The following is a 16,129-nucleotide window of genomic DNA, read 5'->3' on the forward strand; positions in this document are numbered from 1 at the left end:
TTTACGCTAAACGACTTCCGCATTCTTGTGATTGTCATCGAGAGTTATTATAATGTTTAAATAATAGCTTAAAAATGTCTTCACTTTTTAAAATGTGTCACAAGGTAAGTTTCAAAGGGTGCTGCAATACGCCATTCACGACATATCAAAATTTGAAAAAAATGCGCGGTTTTAAAATTTTATATATAATATCCTGAAGGTAAATCAACTGATGGGTTACTTGATTAAAAGGGTGGTACTTAGTCGGGTTATTTTTTATTGAACCTTAATCTCCAATCAACATTAAGTTTTTATATATAAAAGCTATGGCTTGTGCGAGATACCGAAAAAAGTGTAGGACCCGCAGTTCTACAAATCACTGCTCTGAGATTATGGGAGCATTCAAATGGACACTCCTCGCTTTGCTGAGTTCATACGCACGTGAAACGACACAATACAACATTTAGCAGACACAAAACTAAAACACGCATTTAATAAGGAGAGTGCAGATCAGCCGGAAACAGGCTTTCGTCGTCGAGATTCGTGCTTCGCAACGTGCGCCCGGGGCAACCGATGTCATGTGGATGTTTACTTCTTGCAGCAGCACGTTGGCGAAACGGTTGGATCTCGAGGCGGTGTACCCTGATCCAGCAGCCCGATGTTTTGCTCAGTCGGGTAAGACTGGGGGAACGTTCTGCTCATATTGCCCCTCAACGTTTCCCGGGGGGTTGTAGTTGCAGACGACAAAGTATGCGCTCCGGGAAGCCGCTTTGCTTACGGCGCATCCCAAGTTTGTGGTGCCCTTCCAGATGACCTGGGTGAAGTGTCCCGTTTTTGACGAGAAGCCCGGATTGTCGTAGTCGTAATCCTTGATCTCGTTGTACCAGTAATCGACGGGAGCGTTTGCTGCGCGAAAAAAAAAAATTCTATACGTCGTCGTCCTTCGCTTGTACATATCTCATAATCATCATCACTAGACGTGGCGCCGCGGGTCTCCATGGTACAGGCTGTCGCCTTTCCGCGGTGCCACGGCTCCTCTGAGCCAATAAAGATTATTATTATTATAACTATTAAAAAATAGAAAAACCAAGAAGAAAATCGGTTGTCTCTTTGGCATTTTCTAGAGGCGTCCAACATGGTACGTAGCATTTTTAGCAGAGGATGCAACCGTCCGTCAAACCGGATAGCCGATTGAACCGGAAGAAAACGAATTCGGCTTTCAAAGCATGTTTTTCGGTTATCCGGATTATTCGGTTTTATCTAATGTACATTAATAATAACACATTTATTTCATTTGTACCCATTTCTGTGCATATGACGATGAGATCGAATTATTAAGGTGCGTTTTTGTACCGTTTACTTTTTTGTGAGGAGGCCATTCAGGGGCAGGGCCATGTTGTGGGGTTTCTGCGAATATATAAAGCCGTCACAGTGTGACGTAATGCTGTGACGTCACGTGGCGTGATAATGTCACGTGACCCGATGACGTCAGTGACACCATGACGTCATAGCGTCACGTGACAGCAATGCATCACGTGGCGACATATCATGTAACACTGTGACGATCCAAAATGCCCGAGGCTGACCATATGAATACTAAGTATTTAAAGGGAAAAAGGAAAGAGTTGGGGAGAGGTTTGAACGGACTTGAACGCGAAAAAGGCTCTGAGCTGTGGCCGTATGCGCGGCGTCTCGCAGGACTCGTCTTATCGCCCCTCGGCCAACCAGATTGCCGCATCAGCCGACAAGAGGGTCGAAGAACCAACCACGAGGCGAGAAGCGTGGAAGCGTAGAGCCACGCTCTACCTTTGTTAGGTTGTTACTACGAGTGTGCGAATACCGGTACGAATAGAATGGCACTTCGTCATTCGTAACTTTCGCAGGGGAAGAGAAGTCCACGGCAATCGGTTTTCTTAACAGTGTTAAAGCTAGGAATGACTGTGCGCTCTTGGATTCGAACCGGTATTTGCACACATCTCCAGTTCTTACCATGCCTATCAAGCTCGCGTGCTGGTGGATGACGGCAGAATGCCACGACGGCTACCTTGCGTTCTGGCTGCCCCAGTGCCGGGTGTGTACCTTTAAGTTACCAGCATAAGAACAGCCGTGTGGACGATAACAAAAGGCACGACGTCCAAAAATAAAATTGTAAGATTTCTTTTTTGTACATAGAAAGAAGCATGCCTAAAGCAAAGCTTTTACAGTGCAGAACAACCGGTCGGTAGCTTTTCCTAAACACCTTTCCGAAAATTGCCTCGTGCGTGCGGCCATCTTTGCAGTGCTGGTCTGTGAAACGCCTTCTGAGCGTGCGTTGTAACTCTGTTGTGCGGTCTATCAGACGCTGAGCAAGGATCCGCAGCTTAGCGACACTGCACTTTTCGCATGGTACTGTGTGTTCAAAAACATGGTAGCCCTTGAGACGAGGACAAATTAAGAGACTAAACAACACGGAGCGCTGTGTGTTGCCCATCCTCTTACAGCGTTTTGTGTTGTCCAGTCTCTTTGTTCTCGCCTCAAGGGATACCATGCTTTGTGTCTACAGGTCGGTTTCTGAGCTGCAGCCGCAGTTGGAAGGTCCCCAAGTTCCCGAAGTGCCTCTGCCGCCATCTGTCGGTTGTTCGCTCCAGTCAGCGGGTGCGCGGTGAGCAGACGGGCGCCAAAGGTAGAGAAATTCCGATTAATGTTCTTTTACTTTTTTAACTCAGGTAAGTTCGTTCTTTAAAACTTTGATGCGATGCTTCCCACCAGCTCCACCCACCTCTGTATTAAATCGTTGCACAATACGTTACCAAGCCGATGTATGCGGTCGCATTAAAGGCTTCACCCAGATTCTCGGGTACCCGGTGTTAATAGGAATGTGCCAGCTAAAGCGAATATTTAAGAAGTTAGCTAAGTAGTATATTTTAGGAAATTAATTTGCTAACTATCACTTTACCCTCTCTGTCTGACATCTGTCGAGGTAGACATTGTTCAAAAGGAATGACTTCTGTATTTCCAGTGTCCCCGTTTTTTTTTTTGTTTTTTTATGCTTTTAAGTTTTTCTTGCTGCGGTGGCGCTGCTGTCGACACGGACACGAAGAAATTTGAAAGTAGCAACATAAGGATACAAGCGTCTGGTTACAGACAGTACATCACAGAGCTCAAGCGTCTCATCAAGCAACATGCATCCAGGAAGCCCAGTGGACGGAGAGTGAGGAAGAGGTGGTGGGACACAGAGGTTAAAGAAGCTATACTGGCTAGACAGAAAGCCAACAGGGAACATCGACAATCGCTCCGAACTGAATCTGGGAGTGAGGTTGCTAGAAGATGGACCATGTACCACGACTACAAGTGCTATGCTAAACGACTAACCCAAGAGAAGATGAGAACAGCGGATCTGGAGACCGTCCGAGATATTAGATCTAGCGGAAGGGAAGCAGCCAGAAAGTTCTGGAAGTACCTTGGATCGCTGGAGGGAAAGGACCAAGATGTTACCATAATTGACGAGAGCACGGGGAATCCGCCAGAAGACCTTGGAACCCACCTCACCAAGTACCTGACGGAGACGTTTGCTCCTGAGGAGGTGTCCACACCACAAGGCCGACTTGCCCCGGATCAATCGGACTCCAACCAAGAGGGGGACATCGGCCGAGTGATGATTGTGCGTGCACTCGCACGCTTGAAAGGGGCTACTTCCCAGGGATTGGACGGGGTCCCGGCGAGCGTTCTCAAGTCCTTGGGAAAAGATGCAGTGGAGCAGCTGGCGAATATTTTTGGAGCAATCTTAAGGGGAGAGGAACCTGTGCCACAAGACTGGAGGGTCGGCCGCGTGGTTCTGATCCCGAAGAGAGGGGGCGACAAACAGTTCCTCAAGGATTATCGGCCCCTGACCGTGACCTCTACGATATACCGCACCTTCGCCAACATTATCAAGGAACATATGGCAGCATGGGCTGAAGAGAACGAACTGCTCACCGAACTTCAGGGCGGATTTCGGAGGGGTCGAAGGTTGGAAGACAACCTGTTCACCCTCACGCAGTGTATTGAAATTGCCCGAAAACAGGAAAGAAAACTGCTGTGCTGCTTTCTAGATGTGGCAAAAGCATATGACAGTGTGCCGCACGCTCAACTCGTGCGACGTTTGGAGGAGCTCCACCTTCCTCATCGGTGGCTATCTGTCATACGGCGCCTATACTCACGCAATACAGTAATGACGCAACTGAAGGGAGTCGACTCAGAGCAAGTCACAGTGACGAGGGGTCTCCGACAGGGGTGCCCACTCTCCCCGCTTCTTTATATTCTGTATGTGTCAGTGTTGGAGGAACGCCTGATCCAGTCGGGGGTGGGTTTTTCCCTGACACACATGGAAGGAGGCGCAGAGGTGAGGTGGATGCTGCCGGGCCTCACCTATGCGGACGATATTGTATTGACGGCGGAGACGGTGGAGGACCTGCAGCGTCTAATATGTATATGTGAGACGGAGGCGGCTACGTTGGGCCTTCGTTTCAACGCCAAAAAGTCGGCAGTCCTTCAATTAGCCGGGTCCGATGAGGCTAAATTAAACAGTCTGGTGCTGAACGGCGAGCAAGCACAGGTACAGGAGTCGTACAAATACCTGGGAGTTGTACTGGCCAACAAGCCGGAGTACTTGTCCGATCATTACACCCACCTCCGACAGGCAGCCGTGCGAGGTACGAATGTACTCCGAAACCGTAATCTTTGGAGTTGCAATCGTTTTCTGGTGACTCGCGAACTCTGGAAGGCGGTTGTGGTGCCTGGACTAACCTTCGCCAACGCGGTTCTTTGTGTCCCTGGCACAGTGCGGGAAGTAATGGAACGTCGTCAACGAGAGGTCGGGTGGCAGGCTCTGGGCTGTCACGGAATGGTGGCCACCGAAGCGGTCCAGGGAGATCTTGGGTGGTCGTCGTTTGAGGCCAGGGAGGCGACCAGCAAGATAACCTACGACAGTCGTCTCCGTCTCATGGACCGCGGCCGGTGGGCCAAGAGACTCTTCGTCTACACATATCTCACGGGAATGCAGACTGGCTGGAGGAAGCGGCTGTATCAGTTAGAGAAGAAATACGGCTTCTTTTCAACCCCTGTAACTATTACATCAGACAGGAAGTGGAAAATGGAGATTCGAAACAGGGTGAGAGAGGAGGAGGCAGCTCGGTGGGCAGAAACGGCGAAGTCCAAGTCGACGCTATACATGTACAGTCGATATAAGCACAACATTTCGGCAGAGACTAGACTATACGACAACAGCCTGGGCAGCCGGCTCCTCTTTGAGTCACGCGCAGGAGGGCTGCGAACGCAGATGTATCGCCGTCGCTTCGACCAGACGGTGGAATCTGCAGCATGCCGTGTGTGTAGTCAGGCGGATGAGACAATTGAACACCTTGTGCTGTCGTGCACCGGTCTGCAACCAGTTCAACCGGCGGAGTGTGGACAGGCAACCCGGGAGCTCGCACTGGCAGAGGCACTCGGCTTTGGGTCTGCTTCCAGCTCAGTGGCAGACTCTGCGGGTGGGACTAACGGCAACAACAACACCGACGCTACACCGAGAACCAACGGAGGGTGGCGTGAGCAGGTGGAAGCCACGAAGCGAAGATTAGAGAACTGGTGGATGCTAGTTCACCAACGGGGATAACCGAATTCCCACTGGCTAGGTTCCAAACTCTACGGGACCGCCCGATTCAAAAGGGAACAGCCGCAAACCATCATCATCATCATCATGTTCGCCCAGTGCTGACACCTGGTGTGTGAAAGATCTGACTTGTTTCTACACAAGGTCCCTTCTATACGCAAGGTGCTTTAAAACAGATTTGTATTTAAAAAAGCCGCGAAGGCTACACTAACGCTCTCTGTGCGGGTGACTTCTATGGTCAGGGGTACATAAAACAGGGGCATAATCGTCAGCATAATTCGGTTAATTACTAAAATATATCAATTCACTTGTTAATTGATAAAAAAAAATGCGGTTGCAATCAGAAACTTGCTGAGCATCGTCGACAACCACTGAACAAGTAAGTTCTCGCAAGACTTCGGGAGCGTGGGGGGCGCGCGGTGATGGGCTTAAGTGCAACGAGCGCAAGGCAGGTGGAGCGAAAATGCGCCCGCGCGATTTCTCCGTCTCTCATCACTCGTGTTTTTCGCACCGCCAGCATTGCACCCGTTGCAGAAGTGGTAACTTTAACGCATCAACCATGCGCCCATGATCAGCCTCCTATATTATGTTCCCGTGGCCGTATAACTCGCTTTCACAAAAGAGCATTAGTGTAGCTTTCCCAGTTTTTATTGATAAACAAATCTGTAAAGCCTAAAAAAAACACCCGGTATCTTTAAAAGCCCAGACCAAAGAGACATCCGTGTGCATACCATCGATCGTGTAGCTGGGGTCGGAGGACCATGCAGAGAAGATGTTCTCGCCGTATTGGTTATCTGGACGGTGTTCAAGAGGTGTTCCCTCTGGTTGTGCGGCTAGATGATCTGCCCAGTCTTGAGCCAAGAGGCGAAGCTGGATCGTTCGAAGAGAAACAAAAGAGAAACCACTTCTTAGCTGTCAAACCTGGCAGTAACATTACATGTATAAACATCCAAAAACTTGTACTTACTGCGCGAAGGCATCAGCGCTGCCTTTTAAATATTTCCCTGTATGTGTGTTTGCAAGTGTGTACGCGCAGTTGAATCTATACCGGCTATGTCGTACAGTCCGACACCAACTATGATTGTCTTTTAACACACAATATGTCTCATAAGCCTATTTTCATCGAGTTGTTTAGCGTACGGCTGTAACAAAAAAACCGACACTCAAAAGCAGTACGCTTACAGGGAACCACATGAAAAGACCAGTCACCCGGCAGGATTTGAACTGACCACCATGAGATTGTGAGCCAAGTGCTTTGCTGACAAAACTATAAAAACTAATCGGTTTCGGGCGGGGCAGTCAACAGCGATCTCCGTCGCGCATCGCGTGAAGGTGCGGTCGCGTGCTTCGTGGCCTTTCCTGTCATGTGGCGCCATCTCACGACGCGTTTTAGAAACGAGAGCGAATCTTTGATAGGCGGTGCCATTCAGACGCCCTTCTCTTCTTCTCTGGGAGGCCTATCACTCATCCTGTGCTTACCAGTCTTTGTAAGCGTGATCAAGCTTGCATTTGTATTTCTATCGTTTCCTTCTAGAAAGCGTTAAAGCATTTTTGTGCAATTTTTTAATCAGTAGCATTCATCCCCGTTTAGTTTATTTATCATACAACTTGTTTATCTCATTCTACACCCTTATTATAAAGGTCAATCCTGCAGTTGGTTTGGAAACGCTGATTCAGCGATCATTTAAGTGATTCAACTATCATCGAACACGGTAAATATTATCTATAAACAATATCGCAATAGCGACTACCTACTTTTATTCTGTAAGCGCGCGTAAGTGCAGCTTCGGTAAGCCTTAACATATCCCATTCTATTGCTTTGAAAATTGCGAGTTACCAGCAGAATGAGTATTCCTTAGGGCGTCTTTTTCAGATGCCCATGCCTGCAGTACATGCGTGTCGCCTTCCGCCGTTCTTTGAGTGCTGTGCACGCTAGAGGCTCATATGACGCCGAGCATTATGGAAGGCAGGAAGCTCGCGACTGGGGCACGACAGCTAAAGAACCTCCCTGCCGTTCCAATTTTGTGAGTGGTCATAGTTGGTATTTCATGAAGACTCTAAATAAAAAAAAAACATACATCGTCATCGTTTTTCAGTCCAGGCACTCCGTGCTTCGCCCTGTAGTAGTCGTGGCGCTTGCGGCAGTCGTCGCTGTAGACAGAAGGGTCCTGGGAGGAGTGCGGGTTTTCGAGTTGCAGAACGTAGCCCAAAAAAACCTGGTGTTAGCTCAATCGAGCCCTTCTATTTTGAATTTGATAACGTATGCAGGGCTATAGCCCCGGGGAGTTTTGTGTTGTGCGTGGTGTGTCGACTTTACGATGTCAAAGTGTCACCTTACATCATGACTTTACGGGAAACTATAACTTGACAACATGATGCCACGTTACACCATGACGTCACTTTATACTGTGAAGTCATGCGGCAATATCACATCACGTTAAGTTAACACGTCACGTGACATTGTGATTTGACGTGGCTTCGTGACGTCACGGAACGTTAAAGTGTCTTGTGACACTAACTGCCTCACACAAAAAAATAAAAATGTAGCAATATGTATTTGAGTGGCTTCGTAAAGGGGTATTCACACAGGGAAGAAGCCCCTTACTTTGCCCACCGGGATGCGCGTCACGTGGTAACAACGTCACGGTTTTGCTCGGCGCCGCGCTGACGTAGACAACTTAGGGGAATGGGGGATCTTTTTCTCGGAGTGCACAAACGCTCCCCCCGCCTTGGCGTGGGATCTCTTTGCGATTGGCGGTATTTTACTCGCGTGTCTGGCAACTTTACAGGTTTTTCCCAGCATGATGCCGGCGGTGCACGGCATCGGAATCACCTAATTTGTTATGGCTTGCGCCGTTGCGCATGTCGTCCGAGATAGAGCCACTACATGAGCTATGCTTAGAGTAGTGCCCGCTTATACCCTTGTTACACGGGCACACTTAACTGCAGTTACGCTAAACCACAATTAGCGCGCAATACTTGCCGACAACATTCTGCGGCGATGCAGTCAGAGCTATGGGCGAACGTGCGCTTGGGCATCTTGAGCACCCATCGAAGCAGTGCACGCGCTCTCTTCACTTCTTTTGAAATAGCTGTCCGAGGGTATAGTGCGGCATCTGTGCTGCCACGTAACCGCAGTTAAAGCTGAGTTAACCGCGGTTAAGTGTGCCCGTGTAACAGGGGTATTAATGTAACGGCATTCCGTTCCCCGATGTGTTAGTGGGCACCGCCATTTCGGTGTTTAGAGCCGAGTAGACGCAACTGTCGATCGCCATAATCCAAAAATACGGTTTCCTCAACTTTTGACACGGTGATATAAAAAGCTCAGTTGATATCATTTGGCTTTGTTTGTGAACTGTTCTAACGTTTCTTGAAGACCGTAAAATGTGACTTCCCGGTGGCCACCGATGCAGCTATCGCACAATTTGCCAAGTTTTCAAATGCTCGAAATGAGGCGACCTTACCCCGACGCCCGCATCCTCGCGGCTTTGGTAGAGCTCTGCGTTGCGGTCTGCAAAGCAAAAAGAGAAGGTAATTAGAACGCTATTCACCCGATGCGTACGAGTCCTATTCTCTTTCGGTTCGTCAAATAGACCCAACCGTGGAACCTCAAATTCGCGACCCATTCCTCATTCGGATTTGGTGTCGTGCGCGGAACGCCGTTCCAAAGGAACGACTTTTCTGAAACGCGTTCCTTTTCAGGAGGAACCGAGGAACGCCGCCGTTTCCTCTTGCATCGCTGGAACGCGAGCTCGTTACGTTTAGGGATGGCCACGAACCTGCCCAGGTTCGAGTTCGACCAAGTTCGACTTTTTTCGAACTTTCATATTAATGTTACAGAAAGGTTCGACTGAAGTTCGAATTTTGTGCGCAGGCGCAAACATGATAATAAAGAAAAGTTGACTTTATTTGGCAGAGGGAGAAAAAGTGCAGTATTTTTTGGATGTATTGGCATCACTGGTTCACATTACCAAACAAAGAAAGCACTAAAAGCGCATATTTTTCGTTTTTATATGGTGTAAACAGTGTTAACCATTTTATAAAACATAAAATGAGCTGCATTCTAAATTATTTGTTTCCCGAAATTCAAGATATTCGTGTACAAACCGGGCAACACTGTCCATAAGGTCAAAGGTTCGGAGAACCTAAGGTTCGACGTAAAAATCAAGGTTCGACAAAAATTCGCGAGAACCTTAGTTACGTTGTCGACGAAACGGCAAAAAAAAACGGCATCCTTCTTTTTTTTTTTCTTTTTTTTTTTGTCTATATATTTGCAGTTTGACCCGTATATAGCTGACATTTGCGCGTTTTTTATTACTCACTATATCAACTTCCGACTTCGAATGACGGAGAGCTGTCCGAGAGATAGCCGAGAACTAAGAACTGCTACAAATATGGTCGTGGCGAAGCGACAGGGATATTTTTTGTGGACATTTTCCCTCGCTGGCTTTATTTTATTGACGAATTATCCGGCGCAACATTTAGTTCAAATGCGTGAACGTAACGTTAGCGTAACCACACGTTCTAATCTGAAAAGAAATGGAACCGATACGCGTTCTTTTCGAACCACCGGAACTTGTAACGGGATCTCGTTCCAAGACTGAGGAGGAACGGCCATTCGTTCCGGTTTTGGAGGAACGTGCGTACAACACTGTTTGCACTACACTTATCTCAAAAACTGGCAAGTACGCAAAAGAAGCGCGAAGCATTGTTTAAGATCATATATTCTCCGCGAAAGTATACAATGGATAGCACTGTTTGCTATATGGCATGACTATAAGGTTCCGCGTTTTCGGTGTCTATTTTTCTTTAAATTGGGGGAGGGGGATATTTATCGCTGTTTATTTTTTCATTTGAATCGACGTTTTCCGGTGTCTAATTCAATACCGGAAAGAAATCGGTGTTTATTGTGCTTCTGTCGTAGAGCGACTTATAATTACCGCAGAAACTATTATAATTTGTACGCTATAATTCATAACATTTTCTCGAGTAAGGCTGGTAAGACAAGAGAACGGATGTTTCAGTGAACCTGCGTTCCGGGTGAACGAGAACAAAAATGGATAAAAAAAATTTTCCCGTAAAGCTGGCGTCTTTCTTGTTCGGTTTTCTCTTCAATGACAGTTAAAATTTGTTGTTGTTTTTTTTTTTTCTCTTTTTTTGGATTTTATCGATTCAGAGAAAACCGCCTCGAGGGTTAATTTTCGTTTTTTATCGCTATATATCGAACACACGGAACGGTATAAGTATACCTCAATATCACGGTTGAGAAGGAACGAGGTCGCGGTACGGTCCAATGCTGCGTTATAGAATGGGGGAGGGCACCAACACGTGGGGTGTCACATTGCGCATGCGCTGAAATTCAGCGCCGTGCTAACTTGTTTAGAAGAACGAGGAGATGAATCAAACCTTTAGTTTCTAAGCTAGGTGGCGCAAGCTACCGCCTGCTATAAAGGGTACAGCCATTAGCATCCATCCGTCCGTCCACCTCAACTTTCTCATAATCGGTACATTCGCCTAACTTTTATCTTACGGTTAACATTTTTTTCTTCGTTCCAGTATTCTTGGTAAGCTGCAACATTAGTTTTAAGCGCTACCTGACACGCCGTAGTTTATTCAACAATTAGAAACAAAAAAGATCATTAGCTTATTAGACCCTCCGCTGCTATCTTGGGGAAATTATAAACAACCGCTAAAAACACTTTTACGACTATATATAGTCCGTTCTCAGTCCGACCGCGCAGTCATCGCCCTGATCTGATGGAGCCTATCAAACAGCCCCGGAAGTGGAACGTCACGACGCTGATTATCTTTATGTGCCTATAGACCTTTGTCCGGAAGTGCTCTTTTTCGCCTCGACCGCAAGGAGCAAAAGCGAACAATAATCTCGAACCCAGACGCTCACGGGGAGGGGGGGCTGCGTCGGCCTGCGCCGCCGGTTCCCGTTGAGGGCTTCTTCGCTGGTGTGCCGACTGCCGTTTCGCCGGCATCGGTCCTGTTTACCGCGGTATGTGAGTATAGTGCCCGTAATGTGAGAGCCGTGTGTCCATACGCCACTTTGCCGCTGTTGGTTTTCATCTAGCCGAGCCAGAAAACATCTCGCGACGAGTTGACCGCGCCGCGAGTGACGAAGAAGCAAACATGGCGACGGTTTGTGCGATTGCTTTGGTGGCTCCGGTGTTGAGTGTCTTCAACGTCCTCGTGAGAAGGTTCCCCTGCCCTTCGAAGTTATTGCAAGCACCGCGAAAGATGTGGAATCATCGTCTCAACTACAAATAAGCAGGCCTTCACGAGCAATAACGGCGCCGAGCAGGCGCTCGGCACAGTTGTGTCAGGCTCACGCAGCCAGCGGCACAGTTGTGTTGGTTGTGTCGTCAGATGTTTAACAACGCCGAGGTATTTTCATTTATCATCTGGAATGGCTTCAAGAGTGGGAAATGAATCTATTTCGCGGATTGTTAACGCCGAGGCGAGTGCCCTCCGTTGCAGTGCCGTCGTCGCGCAAAGTGCGGAGAAAACCGGGTGGCGATGGCGGCGGTGCTCTTTGATCTTGCGCCGTCGGTTTCATGAAGTCCGGAGTAAACGTACGTACGTGCGTCTGCTGGATCGGTGTTTTGGACTTCCTCAAAACTCTTCTCACGCGCATTTTCCTTGTGAAGCTTAGTAGCTTATTACACCTCATCGTCGACTGCGCTCATTTGACTACGACGGACGAGCCTGTGTGATGTGAATTTCACTGCCTAAGATCCTTGGTGTGCTGTAACGAGGGCTAATAAAATATCACCGCGAACTTCTGAACAAACGAGTCGAAGTTTCGTCTGCTATCATAACTGATCGCCTGTCACAATATTAATCAGTAGCGTTCCTAGACTCCGCCCCCACAGGCACCGTGCTTCGTTGCCCGATAGTAAGTGTCTCCTGGTACGTCGTAGAATTCCAGCTCCCACTTCAAGTAAGTACCATCCTTTAGAACTGGCAATTAATAGTTTCGAACCCAGACGCTCGCAGTGTGTGTTTGTGTGTGTGTGTGGGGGGGGACGCGTGCTAACATACTCGGAGCCCTCGTTTACGCCGCTTCGCAGCGGCAGACAAGGCGCCACATCACAAAAGAAAGCTAATCCGAGCTGTCTATGTAACTAGACCCATTCGCTAGTCATTCGATGAAACGTCGTCGTCTCGTTTCCATTCGCTAAAACGGCGTTCGATCAAGTGAACGCCTCCCACTTATTTCGGCTCGGCAGAGCCGCGCTGCCTCAGAAAGGCAAGCAGATCGCGAAAATCGGTCTCAAACGTGCCACGAATGTAGTGTCGTATACAAGAAGCCAACAATCAAGCATTTGAAAGCTACAAGAAAGCGGTAGTGAAATATTTACTACGCAATGAACCCGGACTGAAACGCGGATGTCAAGGGTCAGCAGACACCGAGAACATCTAAGACAAAAAAGGTTTTCCCTTATTTTCCTTGATCGAGATGGGTTCTCGAATGTTCACGACATCTTGCCTGTTGAAGAACGGGCCGCAGAGGCTTCTGGTGAAGACATCTTTCACGATGTGTCGGTGCATTCGGACAGCGTGCCGCATCCAGCTACCCAAAGCAACGCCGCCAACGCAGCCCCCCCTCCCTGCCTGCCAGTTCTTTCCGCGTGGTGGCGCGAGCGTAGATAAACATGGCGGCGCCCTGGAATTGGCGCGGACACTGGTCTATAGAAGGAAAAAACAGAAAGCAAGACCACTCAGCATTCACTGTGCCTGATTGGTTTAGCCAGAGATATGGCAAACGTACGAAAGCGACGGGAGCCGTGACGGTGCACTTTCAGCGCCGCTTGAATAGCCCGGTCGGTTCGTATAGCGCCAGCTGCGCACTCGGACTCGATGGAGAGTTTTAGCGGATCATTCCGGTATGCCTCCCTCCGGTAACAATACTCGATGACGTAAAACGTCGACGCATGCGCAATAGGGGTCGCCGCCGAAGTATCGCGGGTGTCGCTATCGGAGTTATATCGGAACGATCTACTAAATCTCCCTAAGGTGAAACGGGATGGACTATAGACCTCTGCATCGCTCATCACCCGGGTGAAAACTGCTGAGTCACTGAGCTATGGACGCATGCGCAGGGCTTGATGTACCGCACAGCAGAGCAAAAGCGCATGATCAGAAGGCGTTCCACAGCCCAGCAGACAAAGATGGCAGCCCTCAGAAGGCGACTTTTGCAAAGGTCTATAATCGCGTGTAGATTTTTTTTATCGGACTCGAAGGTCCCCGCAGTACGTACCGGGTCTCGCAACAGCAGCAGCCAGGTAGAGCGTCGAAAGAGCAGCAGTCAGCAGGAACTTCTTCATGGCGATGGTCTCTCGGAGCACGCCGTTGGAGTACATCCCGGCTCCAGAACAGGTGAGCTATTTATACCCGAACCGTAGCTTCCCGGAACGGAAGTCGACACCGGGGAGCAATGAGCAAGCCCCGTATCAGTCGTAAAATGTTTGCACCGTGTGTAGCAATGCCAGGGCGTGGGTAGATATCAAAAGCAAACTAGGACGCTGCCTCAGCTTGGCACACGGCGAAAGCTATGGTCCCAGTGAACCAATAAGCGGGCCGTAGAGACGCACGTGGCTTACTGTATCTCCTTGTAGTTGATGACAAGTGGCCGGGACAGGCCCCTCCCTCGAGGTCCTCCACTCGTTCCACCTTAGCAGGGTGAACAATGTAGAAGAGGCGAGATCCTTCTTTCCTCCTCTCCGGCGTTCACTCTGCGAAAATGGAAAGAGTGAACGGCTTCGAGGAAGCACCTTGTCCCTCTTAGTAGCCCGCGGTGCTGCCGAAGCCACGAGCAGGAGGAAGAGGAAAGCTGCTTTTTCTACAATTTTCGAGTGAGAGGGCACTTCCCGAAGAGGACAAATACGAGGTCTGGAACACCCAGAAGATGGCCCGGGTAAGAGGGGAGTGTCTCCTTCCCCTCTTCTCCAATCGCTTGGGTGACGCTCTCGCCCGTGTATTTTTGATAAGGGCTGTCAAGAGATTCGCCTCCGTCGCTCCGATTGGCTCGTGGTGGTCGAAGCTTAATTCGATTATTGCCAAGCTTCGGTGAAACGAGGGCTGCTGTTAGCTTACAATAAAAAGAAACATGACAAACAAAGTGTTGGCATGGGTTTTAGAAGTTGGAGGACATGTGCACCTCCGTTTTTTTTAGCAGCGAATAACTGTTGTTTCGAGGTTTAATTTCGCGCATACGTGTGGAAAAAATAACCTCAATAAGCGAACGCTCCGAAAGGGACAAAACACGATAACAGCTAATTTAGAAACAAAGAAAACACGACGGGGCGCTCTGTTATTTACTTATTTATTTTATGTACCATATCACGGTCACGAGGGAATTGCAGGAGAAAGTTACAGGTACGAGAACTGGCTTTTTTTTCACACTTCTGATACAAACATTTCGGGTAAACAAATATAAGAGGGATGTAGTGGATACGTCTACTTCTCTACGTAATTACCTCACACATTAAGGCAGTTAAAATGACGTGGCACAAGCTGTACGACGTTCCGTCAAGAGTTAAACAAGGCCGCCAGTCGCCACATACGTTTTATTTAAGTATTTATTTATGTATTTATTTAACAATACTATTTGGCCCAAAGGGCCATGGCAGCAGAGGCACAACAATACAAAAAATAAGAAAAAATACAATCGAAAACCAGAGATAATATGGCTTAAAACATTATACAATATATAGTATAGCATCTAGCATACAAAGCAATAAATATTAATAAGACATACAGTCTAAATTGGTGACATCAGCGTGCAGAAATGTGGCCTAAAACATTACGCAATTTATTTGACACCCAGCACAAAACATTAACTATAAACGAGTCATCTCAACGTGAGAACAATAAATTTCAATTTATTTTGAAAAAATACAGTGGCTTTATTGATGAAATGGTCAATAGTGACTGAATTGGTGAGGTCAGCGTGCAGCTTGTTCCATTCAACAATGGTTCTAGGGAAAAAGGAGTATTTGAATGTGTCCAATCAAACTGGATACTCCGGTATTGGACGAGCATGAGACGATCTGGTGTTTAATTGGCCTGATAATGTAATGTATCTCGAAGTGTCGATGTTTAATGTGCCCTGAACCATTAAAAATAGTATATTTAATCTATCTATCCGCGCTCTTTCGCTTAATGTCAGCAGGTTAGCTTGTTGCAACATTCATGAGGGGGAGCTTTGCGTTTCATATTTGTTGTAAACAAGCCGTATTGCTTTCCTTTTGCACCTTCTGGCTCATTAATATTAATTTTAGGGAACGGGTCACAGACAACATTTGCACATTCGGAAATTGGCCTTAATATCGTTTTATAGACAGTAAGTTTTGTGTTGGGGGAAGAGTACACTCTAAATAAAGCCCGTGCGGCTACTTTCCCTCACAACACTTGGAGAACCAATCAACGCAACTTACAGAGGTAGCGCAGCGAATGACGATGCCGAAACATATGTTTAGACCGAAAAAACGCAGTCTGAGTTGTGACATTAAG

The 16,129-nt window shown here is 47.8% G+C and overlaps 1 protein-coding gene across 1 annotated transcript; it reads right to left on the reverse strand.

The window, feature by feature from the left end:
* Positions 1-441: 441 nt before the first annotated feature.
* Positions 442-13,976, reverse strand: LOC115328602 (Golgi-associated plant pathogenesis-related protein 1). The gene is made up of 5 exons (XM_040218172.3): positions 13,875-13,976; positions 9,070-9,116; positions 7,684-7,773; positions 6,337-6,475; positions 442-885 (listed from the first exon to the last, which is right to left on the reverse strand). Exons 1-5 carry the CDS (start codon positions 13,939-13,941, stop codon positions 647-649), a joined length of 582 nt encoding a protein of 193 aa, XP_040074106.3. The 5' UTR covers positions 13,942-13,976; the 3' UTR covers positions 442-646.
* Positions 13,977-16,129: the final 2,153 nt, after the last annotated feature.

The sequence above is a fragment of the Ixodes scapularis genome, unplaced genomic scaffold (genome assembly GCF_016920785.2).
Source record: "Ixodes scapularis isolate PalLabHiFi unplaced genomic scaffold, ASM1692078v2 PGA_scaffold6__148_contigs__length_123643588, whole genome shotgun sequence".
NCBI classification, from domain to species: domain Eukaryota; kingdom Metazoa; phylum Arthropoda; class Arachnida; order Ixodida; family Ixodidae; genus Ixodes; species Ixodes scapularis.